This window comes from Erpetoichthys calabaricus, chromosome 16 (genome assembly GCF_900747795.2).
Source record: "Erpetoichthys calabaricus chromosome 16, fErpCal1.3, whole genome shotgun sequence".
NCBI lineage: Eukaryota > Metazoa > Chordata > Cladistia > Polypteriformes > Polypteridae > Erpetoichthys > Erpetoichthys calabaricus.
In genome coordinates this window covers 2,767,126-2,782,769 of record NC_041409.2, presented here as the reverse complement: position 1 = coordinate 2,782,769, position 15,644 = coordinate 2,767,126, and the positions used below count along the sequence as shown (strand labels likewise).

The following is a 15,644-nucleotide window of genomic DNA, read 5'->3' as shown; positions in this document are numbered from 1 at the left end:
GACTCCGAGTTGTATTGGAAGTCCGATGTATATAGGCTGAACAGGACCGGAGAAAGTACAGTCCCCTGTGGCGCTCCTGTGTTGCTGACCACAATCTTGTGGACACAGAAAACTACAGGTCAGGTCTGGTCAGGTTGGGGAGCATGCACTGGTACAGCGTGTTGCTGTACCACCCCCACCCCCCCCCCAGGCAGACATGTGGTCCAGACCCACCCTCCAGAAATGACTATCTATCTGCCGCAGACAGATGTTACGTGGGCGTCCCCTTGGCCTGGTCCAGCTGTTCAGGACCTCAACAATGAGAATCCAGTGAGCCGGATCACCATCCAGGAGACTACAAACCTGCATATTTATTTTTTGTCTAATACATTAATTAATTTTTATACTATTACGAAGATAGCTCATTTAAAATAAAACCTATATTACTGTTCAATGAAAGCACACAAATTAGATGTGGTTTTCCACATATAAAGTGGCGGTTTTAGCTGTTAAATATAGCAACCTTAAAAAAAATCGCAAAATCTTTAGAACAAAATTGACATGATTGAAATTACGCAAAATCAACAGGCTTCTGGTATTTAGCAATTGTAGGTGCCAGGGTGAATGGACTGACATCCCAGCCAAGAAGGGAGTATGGTTCCTTGCTCAGATGGAAGGACATGGGTGGGCAGGCATCCCTCACTGGTTTGGTTGCTGGTACCTTTCATAGCTGGGAGGCCATAATGAATGAAAAGGAGGATATTATAGCAATATGGCAGCATCTCTAAGGTGGATCTCCCAGGTAGACACCCTCACAGGGCAACCTTGGAGTCATAGTTCCAATGGGCAGTCCTGCTGGGTGCTTCAGAAAGGAGGAGTGCTGATTTCAAGAAGGTTCAGCCAGTCCTGGAAGTGTTCTAAAAGAAGCCGCTCAAGCTCATCCAGGGGAGCCAGAGTCGGGTGGCAGAGGACAATACTTGCCTGATGGAGTGGAGGGTTGAAAGATACGATAAGAAAAGCAAAAATATATATCTTCTTCTGTTAATTGTGGTAGAAGCCTATTTTTAAAGGTTACCGAATTGAATGAAAGAAGCACATTTTGAACCCGGGATCCATGTCTGTCAAGTGGTGTTTGGGGTTGAGGGCGTACTGGTCACACAATGCTGATAACATTGCCAGGTTTTCTTCAAATTGGGTGATTTGTTTTTAACCCAACATGTCCGCAGATTCACATCCTTACACACACACACACACACACACCCACACAAACACAGACGTCAGGCCAAAATCGTCAAATTGAGTATGGTGTAAAACTATTAAAAACATGGAAGGCAAAAATCTGATGCCCCCATAGTACTTTTCCTATGTACGTGAGGACAATCAAGTAATATAATGTCATGTCATTTGTAACCTGCTTAATCCAGACCAGGGCTGTGTAGGTTTTGATGATCGTTTTTTGGTCTTCTATGGTTCCTTTGACTCCTGCCTGTCATCTAAAAATGCTTCTGCCTGCCCGATTTTGATTCAGTTTTCGTCCCTCTGCCTCATTCTCTCACTTCTTCTTGGTTTTTGCCTTCTGTCAAGGTGTTTACAGCATCGAGCAGGTAAGTACTTTCTTCAGGGTGATATTTTTAATTTCAATAGAGTTAGGACTAGGGTTAGTCGAAAGAAAGGTGACACCTAATGGTGTCACTGAATGAAACCTCTGAGCCATCAGCCAGTGTAACAGAGACATGAGTGTCTGCAGTGGTGTTCGGTTTATGAGGCTGAAGGAGAAAACCAGAGAGCCGTGACTAGAAAAACCCTGGCAGTCCCACTTAGTACGACAGGAGCGGATGTCAGTTCAGTCGAAGGAGAAGCAAAGGGTTGGGTCCCACTTGTCTGCAGCGGCTTTCACAAAGAATTCCAAAACTGCGTGGGTTCTTCACAAGCACATGGATCATTTTCTGCTGAGGTGGTAATCCGAGTATCGACCTGCTAAGCTTTTGCATCTTTAATAAGAAAATGAAAAGCGTAGAAAAGGAAAGGGCTGCATAACTGAATCTGTGAATGGAGGCCAAGGGGGAAATCAATGAGAAAGGAATTGTGGATGTGAAGTGGAAAGGAAAATAGATGGAGGAGAGTCTGCAAGAAAAAGAAAGGCGGTGGGGAAGGATTGGGTATTATCTTAAAAATACAGCACATAGCACACCCATGAATACGTCCTTTAAGTCACTTTTTACTTTCAGACTCACAGAGAGCACCGAATGAAAGTAACAGACTAACAGGCCCAGATCTATTCATGCACACAGAGACCTTCCCTCATGCAGTTTTGAGCTTTGTGACCAGTAGGGGGCATAACAGCACCCCACCAAACCCCAAGCACTGCCTCGCATCACAGATACACTCAAAGTTCCTTTCACAGGCTTCTTCCTTGTCAGCAGTGCCCAGCACAGCAAAGTAAACCCTTTCACTTGCCTTTCCTCCATTTTTGTCCAATTCTTCACACGATTCCGACCCACCATGTGAAGTCGAGGGCCTTCTTTTTCATCCCCAACACAGAAGTACTTTCAGTGTCGAAACCTCGTTTATCTCAACTCCCTATAGCTTCCTCTGGCAACCCCCACAGAACTCCAACAAGGCAGTTTGATGGGACCACAAAACCCAAGCTGACCATACGAGGGCTCTCCATAAGGGATGCTGCCACCTAGCATATGGAGGAACAGCCTGAGCACCCCCATTGCCTCCTATGTGTGGCCTCTCAACCAGGAAAGGGACTATTACTTATCTCAGTTGGGATGCTCCAACCATTTTGTTCATCTTGCAAGTTGGCATCCCAGCCAGATAAGACAAAGGAGTCCATCCCATCTCAATTTGGGTGATTGTCTGTCCATTACAGCTTCCAGTTCTAGGGCTGTAGTACTCAAGTCGTTGTTTGGGATTAGAGCTACATGTCCATTGCCATGCTTCAGTGTCCGGTTGTGTCCGCACCCACTGCTGAGACCCTTTTCCATGCCTTAATCCATTGCCTATAGTGAACATGCAGGGGTTCAGCAGAGCTGAGTCTTGATTGTGCCACCAGAGAATTAGCCAATTTGGGCTGGAAATAGTTCAATTGTAATTAATGCCTGGTTTTAGACCAGGACTGTCTTACCCTCATCATAGCCCCCTGGGCAAAGTAGTGCGCTTGTGCCCCTGTTTTGATAGCAAAATAGAAGCATGCATATCCATCAAAAACATTGTGGGCCCTGGCCAGTGCCCATATGTTAAGGTCAACCCTGTTGGACTCGGCCTTGACCCCCCCTTTAGACTCAGTCTTGACTAGTTGCGGTCTTGGATTTGACCGAGACATACTTGACTACAGCTCTGACCCATTCATCTAAAACACAAGCTGCAGTAGTAACATTAATCCAATTTTGAACTTACTTTGGTCATTTCAGGAGTGCAAGCCTATCGTGGCAGCCTTAGACAGAACATAAGACACAATGCTGGACAAGACATCAGTCCATTACAAGGGTTGTGACAGCATAGCCTTCACGAATCGTTGAGACACTCAAGCCCAACCACCATAGAATGTTTAACACAAGACTGTGCTGCATTTCCATTCAAGTAAGCAATTGTCATAACATGCAACTCGTCAATAACAAATTGATTCTTTGTGACCACTAGAGGGCACACTCAAGCTCCAAACCCTAGACGTTTGTACCTTAATAGTCATCTTGTAATCACTCCAGCAACATCATATCTGAAATAATCCTTTCATCTCCTTCCACCTCCTCCTAACTCCAACTCCAGCATGTCCGAAACCAGGGCATTGGATAAAGAAAGCACTTCTGGGCCAGGTGGAAGCCCCTCCAAGCAGGGACAGCCCTCCACTGAAGTTCCTCCTGGTGGCATCCAGAAGAGCTGCCCAACAGGACTAACAATTCCAAACATACTTTGTGGGGGTATGCATTGGGCGCACTACTCCAGAGGTGTTGCCACCTAGCGTATTGTGGGACTATGCCATCTTGGATGTTCTGTCTTCCACAGTCCACCCAATTTACAGTCTCATCCAGGAATGTCATCCATTCTGGTTGGGACCTTCTTCCAATCCCACCTGGAACCTCACATGCAGCAACCCACCCATACGGGACTCGGGTTTGTTAGAGTGAGAAAATGGGAAAAGTGTACTAAATTTATTATAGTTTTCAATCTGTAGCATAATTTCATTGAAGCCCATTGGATTAGATACCCTACCTGGTGCCAGTAAGCCAACCTGGCCACATAAATGTGATGTGAACAAATGAAACATTTTGACTCGGTAGATGTGATCCTAGCGAAATGTTCTTTTAGAAAACACATATGTCCTTAAAATTCTGTTTCACTATAAAATTACAAAGAGATTCTATATAAAATCTAAAAATATTGTGTTTAATTAACTTATTAAGCAAGCCAAAATGTCGGATGGTGTCATGCCTGCGCGCCAGGGGACCACTTTTCTGGCTCAGGTGAGTTAAGTGGTTCCACCCTGGGATGAGAGGGGGGCACTGATGCTAACAATTTCTTCTCCTTCCTCCTCCTCAGCCAGAGATGATGCCTCACCCCCACCCCAACTCCCAGAGGAGACTCGGCCCCTTCCTCTACCAGACCTATAACTTCCTCCCACTCCTGGAAGGTGGCATGAAATGTCAAACTGGCATCCAAGAAGGTCAGATCTCCTTCGTGGTTGGCATTTTCACTTTTTGGTTTGAGCCATTTGCCGGCTGTCCTTTTTTCATTTGTGATATTAAAAGGGGCTACCAGGCTGGTACCCCAATCTTATGTTGGCTGGAGCCATGGTCTGCTTTGCCGGCTACATGACAAGAGCAATGCTTGAATGTGTTACTGTGTGATTCAGTCTTTGTGAAACTCAAGAATGAGAAGACTCGAGACTGATTTTATGCTTTCTTTATTTCCTAGTAGAGAGGTGAACAGAAGAGTTGTCAACTGCACAGTCCACAACTTTTGAACATTTACAGTGTCTCAAGTACTAATCATAATTCATTTAGAAGAGCACCATCATTTAGTAAATTTCAAAAGAATGAAAAAGCAGTTAACAGTCTCATAAACCCACCTCCTCGACTCAGTGGGTGGACAACTGAGACGCGTAAAGAGGCGAGAGCTTGTGGGTTCCTTGTCCTTCTACTTGACCAGCTTCAGGAGCCTTTGAATGTCAGACTCAATGTCGATGGTCTTAAATTTTTTACTGTAGCGCTTGAAGGGCTCTCCCTCTGGGCCAATAAGAAACTTCTCGAAATTCCAGGCAATGTCGCTTCTGTGGACAGGACTCCAGATTATATACTTGGGGTAGAGCATAAAGGAGGTGGCGTCATCGTTGGGGTACGGGAGCTTGTCTTTCAGGTACGCAAAGACTAGGTGAGTATCTTTTCCATTCACGTCGCACTTCTCAAACATGGTGAACTGAGGCTCGTAGCCATTGCCAGGGCGCACGTACTTCAAGGAGTTGAGGATCTCGTTGTTCTCACAGTTTTCCTGCAAAAACAAAACAGGTAGGGTCCAAGTTGTTACTGCTATTTTACGAATGGAGGAGCAAGTTTCAGAACTCAGGTTGTCTACAGTGCCAGAGAATGTAATAATTCTAAGAGGAAATATTTGGAAATGGAAACATGCAGATTGAGTGTAGTGAATGTGAAGTCTAGTTATGGAGAAGTATTAGTGTTGAAAATATTGCAAAATAATATTTGTCTTGAAACAGAGGAACATCTCAGTATTATAGGGATTCTTCAAAGACCACATGAAATGCTCAAAATAATGTTTTGCGTTGCAGGTGTTGTCTCCAGAATCAGGGCAAATTTTACAAATCAACAAATTTCTAGAAGAAAATTTACCATATGTTGGGGAAAAACCTACCAGATACTTTGATATAACCATTACTGCATATCCATGGTTCCAAAAACCCCCAGTGAAAGTTGTACAGACAGCTTTAGTAGTTATAAATTTAAAACCCAAGACATGGACAACCCAGAAGTGAATGCAAAGGGTTTTATCAACACTATAGCAGTTCCTTAAGCCACTAGAGGGCAGCCTAGAATAGCCTTGTAAGAGTATTGTTGAGGATAAGAAGTGTAATAAAGTATCTATCTATCTATCTACTGCGGTGGGTTGGCACCCTGCCTGGGATTGGTTCCTGCCTTGTGCCCTGTGTTGGCTGGGATTGGCTCCAGCGGACCCCCGTGACCCTGTGTTCGGATTCAGCGGGTTGGGAAATGGATGGATGGATCTATCTATCTATCTATCTATCTATCTATCTATCTATCTATCTATCTATCTATCTATCTATCTATCTATCTATCTATCTATCTATCTATCTATCTATCTATCTATCTAATACTCCTCAGAACCTCTTGTTCTGGTAATGCTATGTAGAGTTTTACCAAACTACCCCATCAGGGTTTTGAAAGGACACCTGAAAGTCACTGGAAGGATTACTGGAGAGTGATCCTGACCCCAGTCGTAAGAGCCCCTTGTGACCAGTCCTACCTTGAACTGGAGGTGAAATCTCAATTGGTGGGAGGAAGTAAGGCCAGAGATGAGGCAAAGAGAAAGACTTGTATGAGATGGCAATCAGAAGTATGTACTATAGGAAGAATTGGGTAAGTGTACCAGACACCCGACTGGGTAACTAGGGTCCTCTGTTGCATAAGTAGGCCCCAAGGCCCTGTTATTTTTTCCCCCATTTTGTGTTCCTGTACCCCATTTTTTGTGGGCTTAATTCTACTGTCATTAGAATCCCTGTTGGGGAGATAAATACCGAGGACTAAGTCGGAATAGATAAGGACAAAAAGATAATCTAGCGACAAGACTAAAACATGAAGCTAAGAATGCTGTCGAAAAAAAAATGAGAGTTGGGTCCAAATATTCCTGATCTTAAATAAACAAGAGGCATGAACGAACCTAGAATTTCTTAGAGGAATCCATAACATTGGTCTAGGAAGTGACGTCAAAGAGTGAAATTAATACCCTGGGACCCCTACAATCACTTGATTTGTGACTTTGGATGTTGAATTTGGGTCGTACATAACAAGCATCAAACAAAGCATCTCATAAAGAAAACAAAATGGCATCAATGGAAAACGCAAATAAATAAATAATGACATCTTAATTCTAACTACAAAACATAAAATGACCCTCAAAATAATGACTTAATCATCCAGTATTATGTTTTTCAAAGTATTTATGGCAACAGCACCTAACATCATGTCAGGCCTCTCTGTATTGTTATTGTGACTTCCTGAGTCATTGTTTAGTTTTGGGGTCTGCCTTGGTGGTCCAGGCTTAGTTCTGGCATAGGCTGAAGAGGCAATTGCTTGAGGGAGCTGTGTGAGAGCATCTGGATACGTAGCAGAGTAGACTCTAATATGGTTCTGTCATTTTCAGCCTCAGTCCTTGCTAATTCCTGAACAGGATCACGGGGGTCTGCTGGAGTCTATCCCAGCTAGCATAGGGCACAAGGCAGGAGCCAATCCGTCGACTCTAATACATGTGATGAAAAAAACATCTCATAGTCCAAATTTTGGATATTTAAAGCTTTAAAATTACCATAAAATAGAACAATCTTGAAACCAGAATTGATTAAACATTTACAGCCCTAAGAATGCAATGGTTGAGATGGCTCACAGAAGAAGATGAAGGACAAGCCATTGGTAGACCACCTTTGATTTTCTCCTTTATTTCCACTAGTGATCACCAACAGTTTGTTCTTTTTCAATGACTCTTTTCAGTCAATCATATAAATTGTGTTTGAAAGGCTCGAAAGGAGTTTGAAAGTTAATGCAGCCGCCCTTCATTTAGTCTCTGTGGATCACTTCATACACCTTCACTCACAGGGTGTTAAAGGGCCTGAATAGAGGATGATGATAAAGAAAAAGAAAAAGAAAAGAGTGAGAAATGGTGGAGATGAAACCAAGATGGAGATGAAAGAGAGAGAATGGCAGAGGGTCAGGAATGAGCCGGTGTGGAGGAGAGTAGGTGAGGCGTTTGGGATATCCAGTGTGGAATGAGAGGAACTGCACTCCAGGGGTCAGTTGGCTCCTGCTGAGCTTTGTGAAGAGCAAGAGCTGGCGTACACCGATGGATGGTGGAGGAGACAAGAACTGAAGACGTTTGATTCCCCTCGCTGGCGACTCAACTCTGCTAAGCACACCATTATGGAGACAAGACTGAGAGAGAGAGAGAGAGACGCGCTGGGGTCAGGGGGCAAAGGTTAGCCAATTCCAGCTTTGCTTTTAATTTTGACTTTGACCTATTTATAATAATTTGAAGGGTCTTAGCCTGAATAAGAAGGCAGAATGTGGATTGTGAAAGACACATCAGAAATTATACTTCTGGATTGCAGTCTGTTCTAGCTTAAATACCATAGACTGGACATTAACGTACATTAGGAATTATTTAAAGAAATATTTAAAAATAATCAGTCAGGTTAACAAAAAATGTAAAAGCTGTCACTAAATTCAGAAGTTGTATTCTATATATTGGTGCCCATTTTATGTGTAATTTGCACACATTTCATGATGGTTTTGGACTTTCACTGCTATTTTTGATTTTTACAAAAAAATTGGATAATTTTGTGAAAAAAAGAATAATTTTGTTAGAAAGGTTGCAACATGTGATTTTATTCAACTGATTTTAATTAAAGTATTATTTGAATGTTGAATATGGAACTCACTTCACCATGGCCTGCCTATCTATCTATCTATCTATCTATCTATCTATCTATCTATCTATCTATCTATCTATCTATCTATCTATCTATCTATCTATCTATCTATCTATCTATCTATCTATCTATCTATCTATCTATCTATCATATAGTGCCTTTCACATCTATCTATCTATCTATCTATCTATCTATCTATCTATCTATCTATCTATCTATCTATCTATCTATCTATCTATCTATCTATCTATCTATCTATCTATCTATCTATCTATCTATCTATCTATCTATCTCTTTTTACAAATGTTCCATCATTTTGTGGCTCATATAAAATTTCGACTCCCAGCCAGTGGACTCTGCGGGTAGTGTACGTTATTCCAGTCAATATGCACTTTAATGCCATCCTGGAATGCACCAAATGTCATCTTTAAGTGGATTAGAACACCAAGGATATAGTAAGACTTTTGTCCATGATAGTATAATGCCAAGTTTGAATAAGGAGCTGTTCCTCTGCTGTTCACTGGGTTTGAAGGTGAAAGTCAGTTTTTGATTTATTGAAATGGCTCGGTGTCCACCAAAATATTGCTGTCCTACTCAGAATTTCAAACGCCCCTTTACAGATTTTTTCGCTGGTACCAGTCCTTTAAAACACCAATCTATACCACAGAGGAAGGAGGACTGAAGAATCTTTGATAGAAAACGTAACGCAAAATACAAGTTGCCTGGTTGCAAATACAGTACTTACTGTGCTGGCAATTTTTATAAAATAAATTACCTACACGTATCACACAGACTGTTATAGACATTTGGATATGCAAATGTATCATTTCGACCATCGTAGACATTTTATCATTTACACCATCTTTGTGTGCAATATTGACATGTCTGTGCATTATAATCTGTAATCTGAAGTCTGCCATGGCAGCATCAAACCTAATGAATCAGGAGTGAAACAGTCAAGTGGAGACCCAGAGATGTCAGTGAGGCATGCAATACATACAACAGAAACTCCAAAATAAGTAGAGGAGACACAAAATAAAAATAGTTGGAATGTTTCATATAATTATCATTGCAAGAAAATGTGCTTGTACATGTCCGTGTGATTCCGATCATCAGTCTTTAATGTATTTCGAGAACATATCGAGAAATGTCATACATGGCATTTTGGCCCAGAATCACGGCATTACTCAATATAAGTCCACAGCTCCCAGCCCCAGCCACAGTCCCAGAGAGAGATGTTAATACTGGGCTAGCATTTCAAGTTAAGTCAGAGCTGATCGTGGAGTACGGGCTCAGAGCACTGTCACAACTTTACAAATAAAATACAAATGACAAATGTAACAATTTAGACACACGCGCACACACACACACAGATTAGGATAAATAAACGTTAAAACAAAACCCGTTGTGGCTGAGAGTACACGTGAGTCAGCTCTTTGATCTGCTGGCCCCCTGTCTAGGGCTGCACTCAGTGCTGCAGCCCCCGGTGATTCTGAATGAAATTAAACAAGTTTTTGCATTTTGTAATACAATAGAATGAGCCTAGCTAAACATTAGTTTATCAGAACAGGCTTAACGGTTCAATGGTAAGTCCATCTGTCTCAATAGCATCGTGCATTTACAAATATCTGTTCACCAGATACGCCTTACATCCCCTTTTCTTTCTGTGTCTCGTTGCCTTTCCTCATTGGACATTTCAGCCCTGTTGTGGACTCCGGACGATGTGACAGATGGATGTTTACTGTTAAGCCAGTTCATCTGACATTCCCATCTTCTTGTGGACACCAGATGACATAACGCCCAAGCCGGGGCCCAGACACTGACAGGACAGATGTCTTATGGCTTTACATACTGTATATACTGTACAAAAGTATTCACAGCGCATCACTTTTTCCACATTTTGTTATGTTACAGCCTTATTCCAAAATGGATTAAATTAATTTTTTTCCTCAGAATTCTACACACAACACCCCATAATGACAACGTGAAAAAAGTTTACTTGAGGTTTTTGCAGATTTATTAAAAATAAAAAAACTGAGAAATCCCATGTCCATAAGTATTCACAGCCTTTGCTCAATACTTTGTCGATGCCCCTTTGGCAGCAATTCCAGCCTCAAGTCTTGTTGAATATGATGCCACAAGCTTGGCACACCTATCCTTGGCCAGTTTGGCCCATTCCTCTTTGCAGCACCTCTCAAGCTCCATCAGGTTGGATGGGAAGCGTCGGTGCACAGCCATTTTAAGATCTCTCCAGAGATGTTCAATCGGATTCAAGTCTGGGCTCTGGCTGGGCCACTCAAGGACATTCACAGAGTTGTCCTGAAGCCACTCCTTTGATATCTTGGCTGTGTGCTTAGGGTCGTTGTCCTGCTGAAAGATGAACCGTCGCTCCAGTCTGAGGTCAAGAGCGCTCTGGAGCAGGTTTTCATCCAGGATGTCTCTGTACATTGCTGCAGTCATCTTTCCCTTTATCCTGACTAGACTCCCAGTTCCTGCCGCTGAAAAACATCCCCACAGCATGATGCTGCCACCACCATGCTTCACTGTAGCGATGGTATTGGCCTGGTGATGAGCGGTGCCAGGTTTCCTCCAAACGTGACGCCTGGCATTCACACCAAAGAGTTCAATCTTTGTCTCATCAGACCAGAGAATTTTCTTTCTCATGGTCTGAGAGTCCTTCAGGTGCCTTTTGGCAAACTCCAGGTGGGCTGCCACGTGCCTTTTACTAAGGAGTGGCTTCTGTCTGTCTGTGAATACTTATGTACATGTGCTTTCTCAATTTTTTTATTTTTAATAAATTTGCAAAAAGCTCAAGTAAACTTTTCTCACGTTGTCATTATGGGGTGTTGTGTGTAGAATTCTGAGGAAAAAAATGAATTTAATCCATTCTGGAATAAGGCTGTAACATAACAAAATGTGGAAAAAGTGATGCGCTGTGAATACTTTCCGGATGCACTGTATATATAAATACTGTATATATAGAGAGATATTTGGATTAGGTGGGATTCAGAATTGTAAGTTTCCATTTCCTATACAATCCTATGATATAAGGCGGCAGGATATCCAGCATCCTGGGTTTCAAAATCCCATGGTGGTCATTCTTTTGGTGGTATTTGCATGTCCTCCCAGTGCCCGTGTACATATGAATGGATGTGTGCCAGTGGGCCCTGCTCGAACAGACTCTGGCTAGGCTGACCAGATTTTTCACACTTACTAATCAAGCTTGTTGTTAGTCGTCAGCTGGGGTTGGTGTCCCCCATGGAGTCTTGTGCGCTTTGTTTTAAGGATATTTAATCAAGCAGCATTTTGTACACATTTATTAAATGACAAAGCTGGTTTAAAAGTGGACAGCTAGTAATATTCCAATTTTTTAAACAAGATGCAATGCATAAAAACGGCCATGTCACCGAAAAAGACTGGTCACCCTAACTTTGGCCCACCATGATGTAAATTAGATTAAATGGGTCTGAGTGTATGACTATAGTGAAATAATAAAGTGAATTCTAATAAATTAATATTATCATGTATACAAATAACTTGAAATTAAATGAGCTGAATTAATTCCCTGATTACCTTCAAAATGTGGCACCAGTCTGGTAAGCTCTCACTTTCCCGATGGCAGCATCACTCTGTGTCTACAGTTCCCCCACTAGCCTTTGAATCCCGACACTGATATCCCTCCAAGCTCCATCGACCCACTGTCTCCTCTCCTGCTTCTCAGTGCCCACTAAACCATGTTGTCTATGGTTGGTTTGCCACTCACCTGATAGCCAAACTGATTGCAGGGAAACGCCAGCACTGAGAGCCGATGGGGGAACTTCTGCTGCAGCTCATTCAGCTCGGTGTAGTCCCTGGTTGTCGTGCCTCAGAGCGAGGCGACATTCTCGATCAGGACCACTCGGCCCCGAAAAATATTGAAGTCCACCGTTTCCCCCTCCAGAGTGGTGGCCTTCAGGTCGTAGAAGGACTTGGCGATGTAAGCCATTGTGAGAGCTGCGTCGCACAAGTGCTGAAAGCAAACACCTGGGGAAGCCGACCTGCTGCCACTGCTCACGTGAACATGCGCACACACACACACTGCCGCTGAATGACTTTGCAGAAAATGAAGGCGGCCCTGTAAACAGATCCGACTCCAGCCATCTTGGGGTTTGTTCAGCACGTACCTGGCACCACTCCACAGGAGAGGGATGTAGTATAAAAAAAATAAATTAATTAAAGGAGGAAATGAAATCTGAAACACGGGCCTTACACAATAAAAGAGGTAAAGTCCATTGATTCCCTAGAGTCTTGAATCCAACCAAGTCAGGTGAAAATAATCTAACAGGTGCCACTTTCTAAAGCTAGACTTGCACGGAGAAGTCATCCTTGGCAGCACCAGGGACACGAGATCCTATGGATGTGTTCATCTGGAATAAGAGCCGAACGTACTGCTCACCAGACCATCACAAAAGAACATCGACTGGATATTCTGATACAAGAGCACCATCAAAAGAAAACATCCACCCATCCATCTTACCGGCTCAGACTGGCCTGGCCCTAACTCCAGGTGTAGGCTTACGGCCTGCACAGGTTCGAAAAGGTGATAAAGGCAGAGAGGGAAAAAATGACTCTGGACCACAAAAGCAAAAAAGAGATTTATTTTCTTTTTTTTTTAATTTTATTGATTTTATTGAAATCACACAACATTCCATACAAATAGATCAATTTAACAAAAATAAGATTGAAAACAAGTCAACCCCCAATTTATTTTCAATTTTAAAAATGAAATAAGAGGAACACAGACAGAAGAAAAAGGAAAATGGTAACAAAAACAGAAGGGATCCTACTCTGTTGGGCCCTTGAGCAAGGCTCTTACCCTGAAAATTGTTCCAGGGGCGTGATACAATGGCTGACCCCCAAAAGTCACAGAAAAAGACAAATTCCCCTCGTAAATTAACAACGTATCAGATCAAAAAAAAAAAAATGAATGAATAGATAGATAGATATTATATTATTAATATATAATTATATTTATATATAAAATAAATGAAATAAAAAAACAACATGATGTCAGGGACAGGGAGTCCCAAATCACAGCATCCCAATAAGTTCAAAAAGCACTTGCAAAAATATCCACTAGAGGGGGATATCACTATCAAACCCCAGCTTTTGATAAAGGCAAGCATTGAATCTTTACAGAATAAAAGATTTATTCTTCACAAAAGAAGTATTCCAATCACTATGAAGCTCCGTGGTGCACAAAGGCAAAAGCAAAAGTGATCCGAGCAAACAAATTCCCAAAACAAAAGCCAAAGACATCATCAAAAGGAACAGAACAGGTGGTCAGCTAATGCGTAAATCACAGAAAAAGTAGGGATTGGACATTTCAGTCCAAGGCTTTGAAGCTTGTGTCGCTTTAACAAAGCCCACTGTATCAAAGCTTCACTACCACGTGGCTGATAAAGTCAGAAATTCTGAATGTCACTGAAGCACTAGTGGCGCTCTGACTGCTTCGAAGCTTTGTGCAGCCTCACATGCTATGAAAGTGGAGGTGAGACCACCAGTCTGTATTTTATACTGAGATGATAAAGAAGAGTGGGACTTGTTATCCAACATTACAGTAAATACCACTACTTGAACTTCTGCCTCCATAATACTCTAACCCAATGTAGGCAGATTCCTTAGACTGTGTTAGGATTCTCTTGGCCCACAAACGGTGATTAAAAAACAAACATTAATCTTTCACATTGACCTGATATGATAAAGTCGTCACATGATTATGAATCATGGTCATCCACGGGGTGGCACGGTGGTGCAGTGGTAGCGCAGTAAGGAAACCTGGGTTCACTTCCCGTGTCCTCCTGCGTGGACTTTGCATGTTCTCCCCGTGTCTGCGTGGGTTTCCTCCCACAGTCCAAAGACATGCAGTTTAGGTGCATTGGCGATCCTAAATTGTCCTTAGTGTGGTGGTGTGTTTGTGTGTGTGCCCTGTGGTGGGCTGGCGCCCTTCGCGGAATTTGTTCCTGCCTTGCTCCCTGTGTTGGCTGGGATTTGCTCCAGCAGACCCCCGTGACCCTGTGTTAGGATAATAGCGGGTTGGATAATGACTGACTGACTGACTGGTCATGCACGGGTGCCAGAGGGTCATCTTCCATGTTTGCCCCTCAAGTAAGTAAGTGCCACTCTGAGAGGTGGCACTGTCGCTAACAATCTTGTTGAGAAACCACCTCTTGAGGCCACTAAAGCAAAGAAGCTCCGGCTCTTCTGGTCCACCCAGTATAAAAGGAGAACACTCCCAGAAGGAGGCGTCACATTTTCATGCTGAGCTGGAATCAGTAAGTTGTTGTTCCAGAGAGAAGGAGTGTATTCTCTAAAAGGCACATATTTTGTTGTTGCCTTTCTTAATTGTAAAGGAGTTTTTTGCCCAGTTGGCACTCCAAGTATTTGGCTTTGTCCTGCCTCTTCATTCACCCAGCTACAGCATGAATAAAAAAAGACATGAAATGAGATTTTGAACCTCAGCTTGGGAACAAACCCTGGCTGAAACATGACACCTGATAGCAAACAAAATCCAAAACAGTACCTTAGTAAGTCAAAAAGCAGGGAATCCTATAACAGAATACAAAACACAAAACCAAAGGAAAGAAGAACAGTGGCAGTGCCAAAGCAGCCATTGGGTGGGTTGCATCTTTTTAAATAATCCTGGGGGAAGTTCCTGTTCTGTCAGTGAACTGTTTTTAAGAAGAACTGGAAAATGCACATAAAAAAAAACTAAAGGGTAGAAAGTGAAACAAAACCGGATGAGGGAATTTCATTGTGGTCAAGAGAACAAGTGGCCCAAAAGCCAGAAGCACACGCGAGAAAAGGGCACAGTGATACACTTTGAGTTCTTTAGAGTTTCGGAATAAGGATTTGAACTCATAGCTGTCCTTTTATCCCATCACGCCAATTACACATGAATCATTATGGCCTCCCAGTCACGAATGGTACTAGCAACCAATCCGTCTGG

General features: G+C 42.6%; 1 protein-coding gene across 1 annotated transcript; it reads right to left on the bottom strand.

The window, feature by feature from the left end:
- Positions 1-4,872: 4,872 nt before the first annotated feature.
- gpx2 (glutathione peroxidase 2) lies at positions 4,873-12,740 on the bottom strand. Its single transcript, XM_028821956.2, has 2 exons — positions 12,420-12,740; positions 4,873-5,472 (listed from the first exon to the last, which is right to left on the bottom strand). The coding sequence occupies exons 1-2, from the start codon at positions 12,639-12,641 to the stop codon at positions 5,122-5,124; spliced, it is 573 nt and encodes a 190-aa protein (XP_028677789.1). The 5' UTR covers positions 12,642-12,740; the 3' UTR covers positions 4,873-5,121.
- Positions 12,741-15,644: the final 2,904 nt, after the last annotated feature.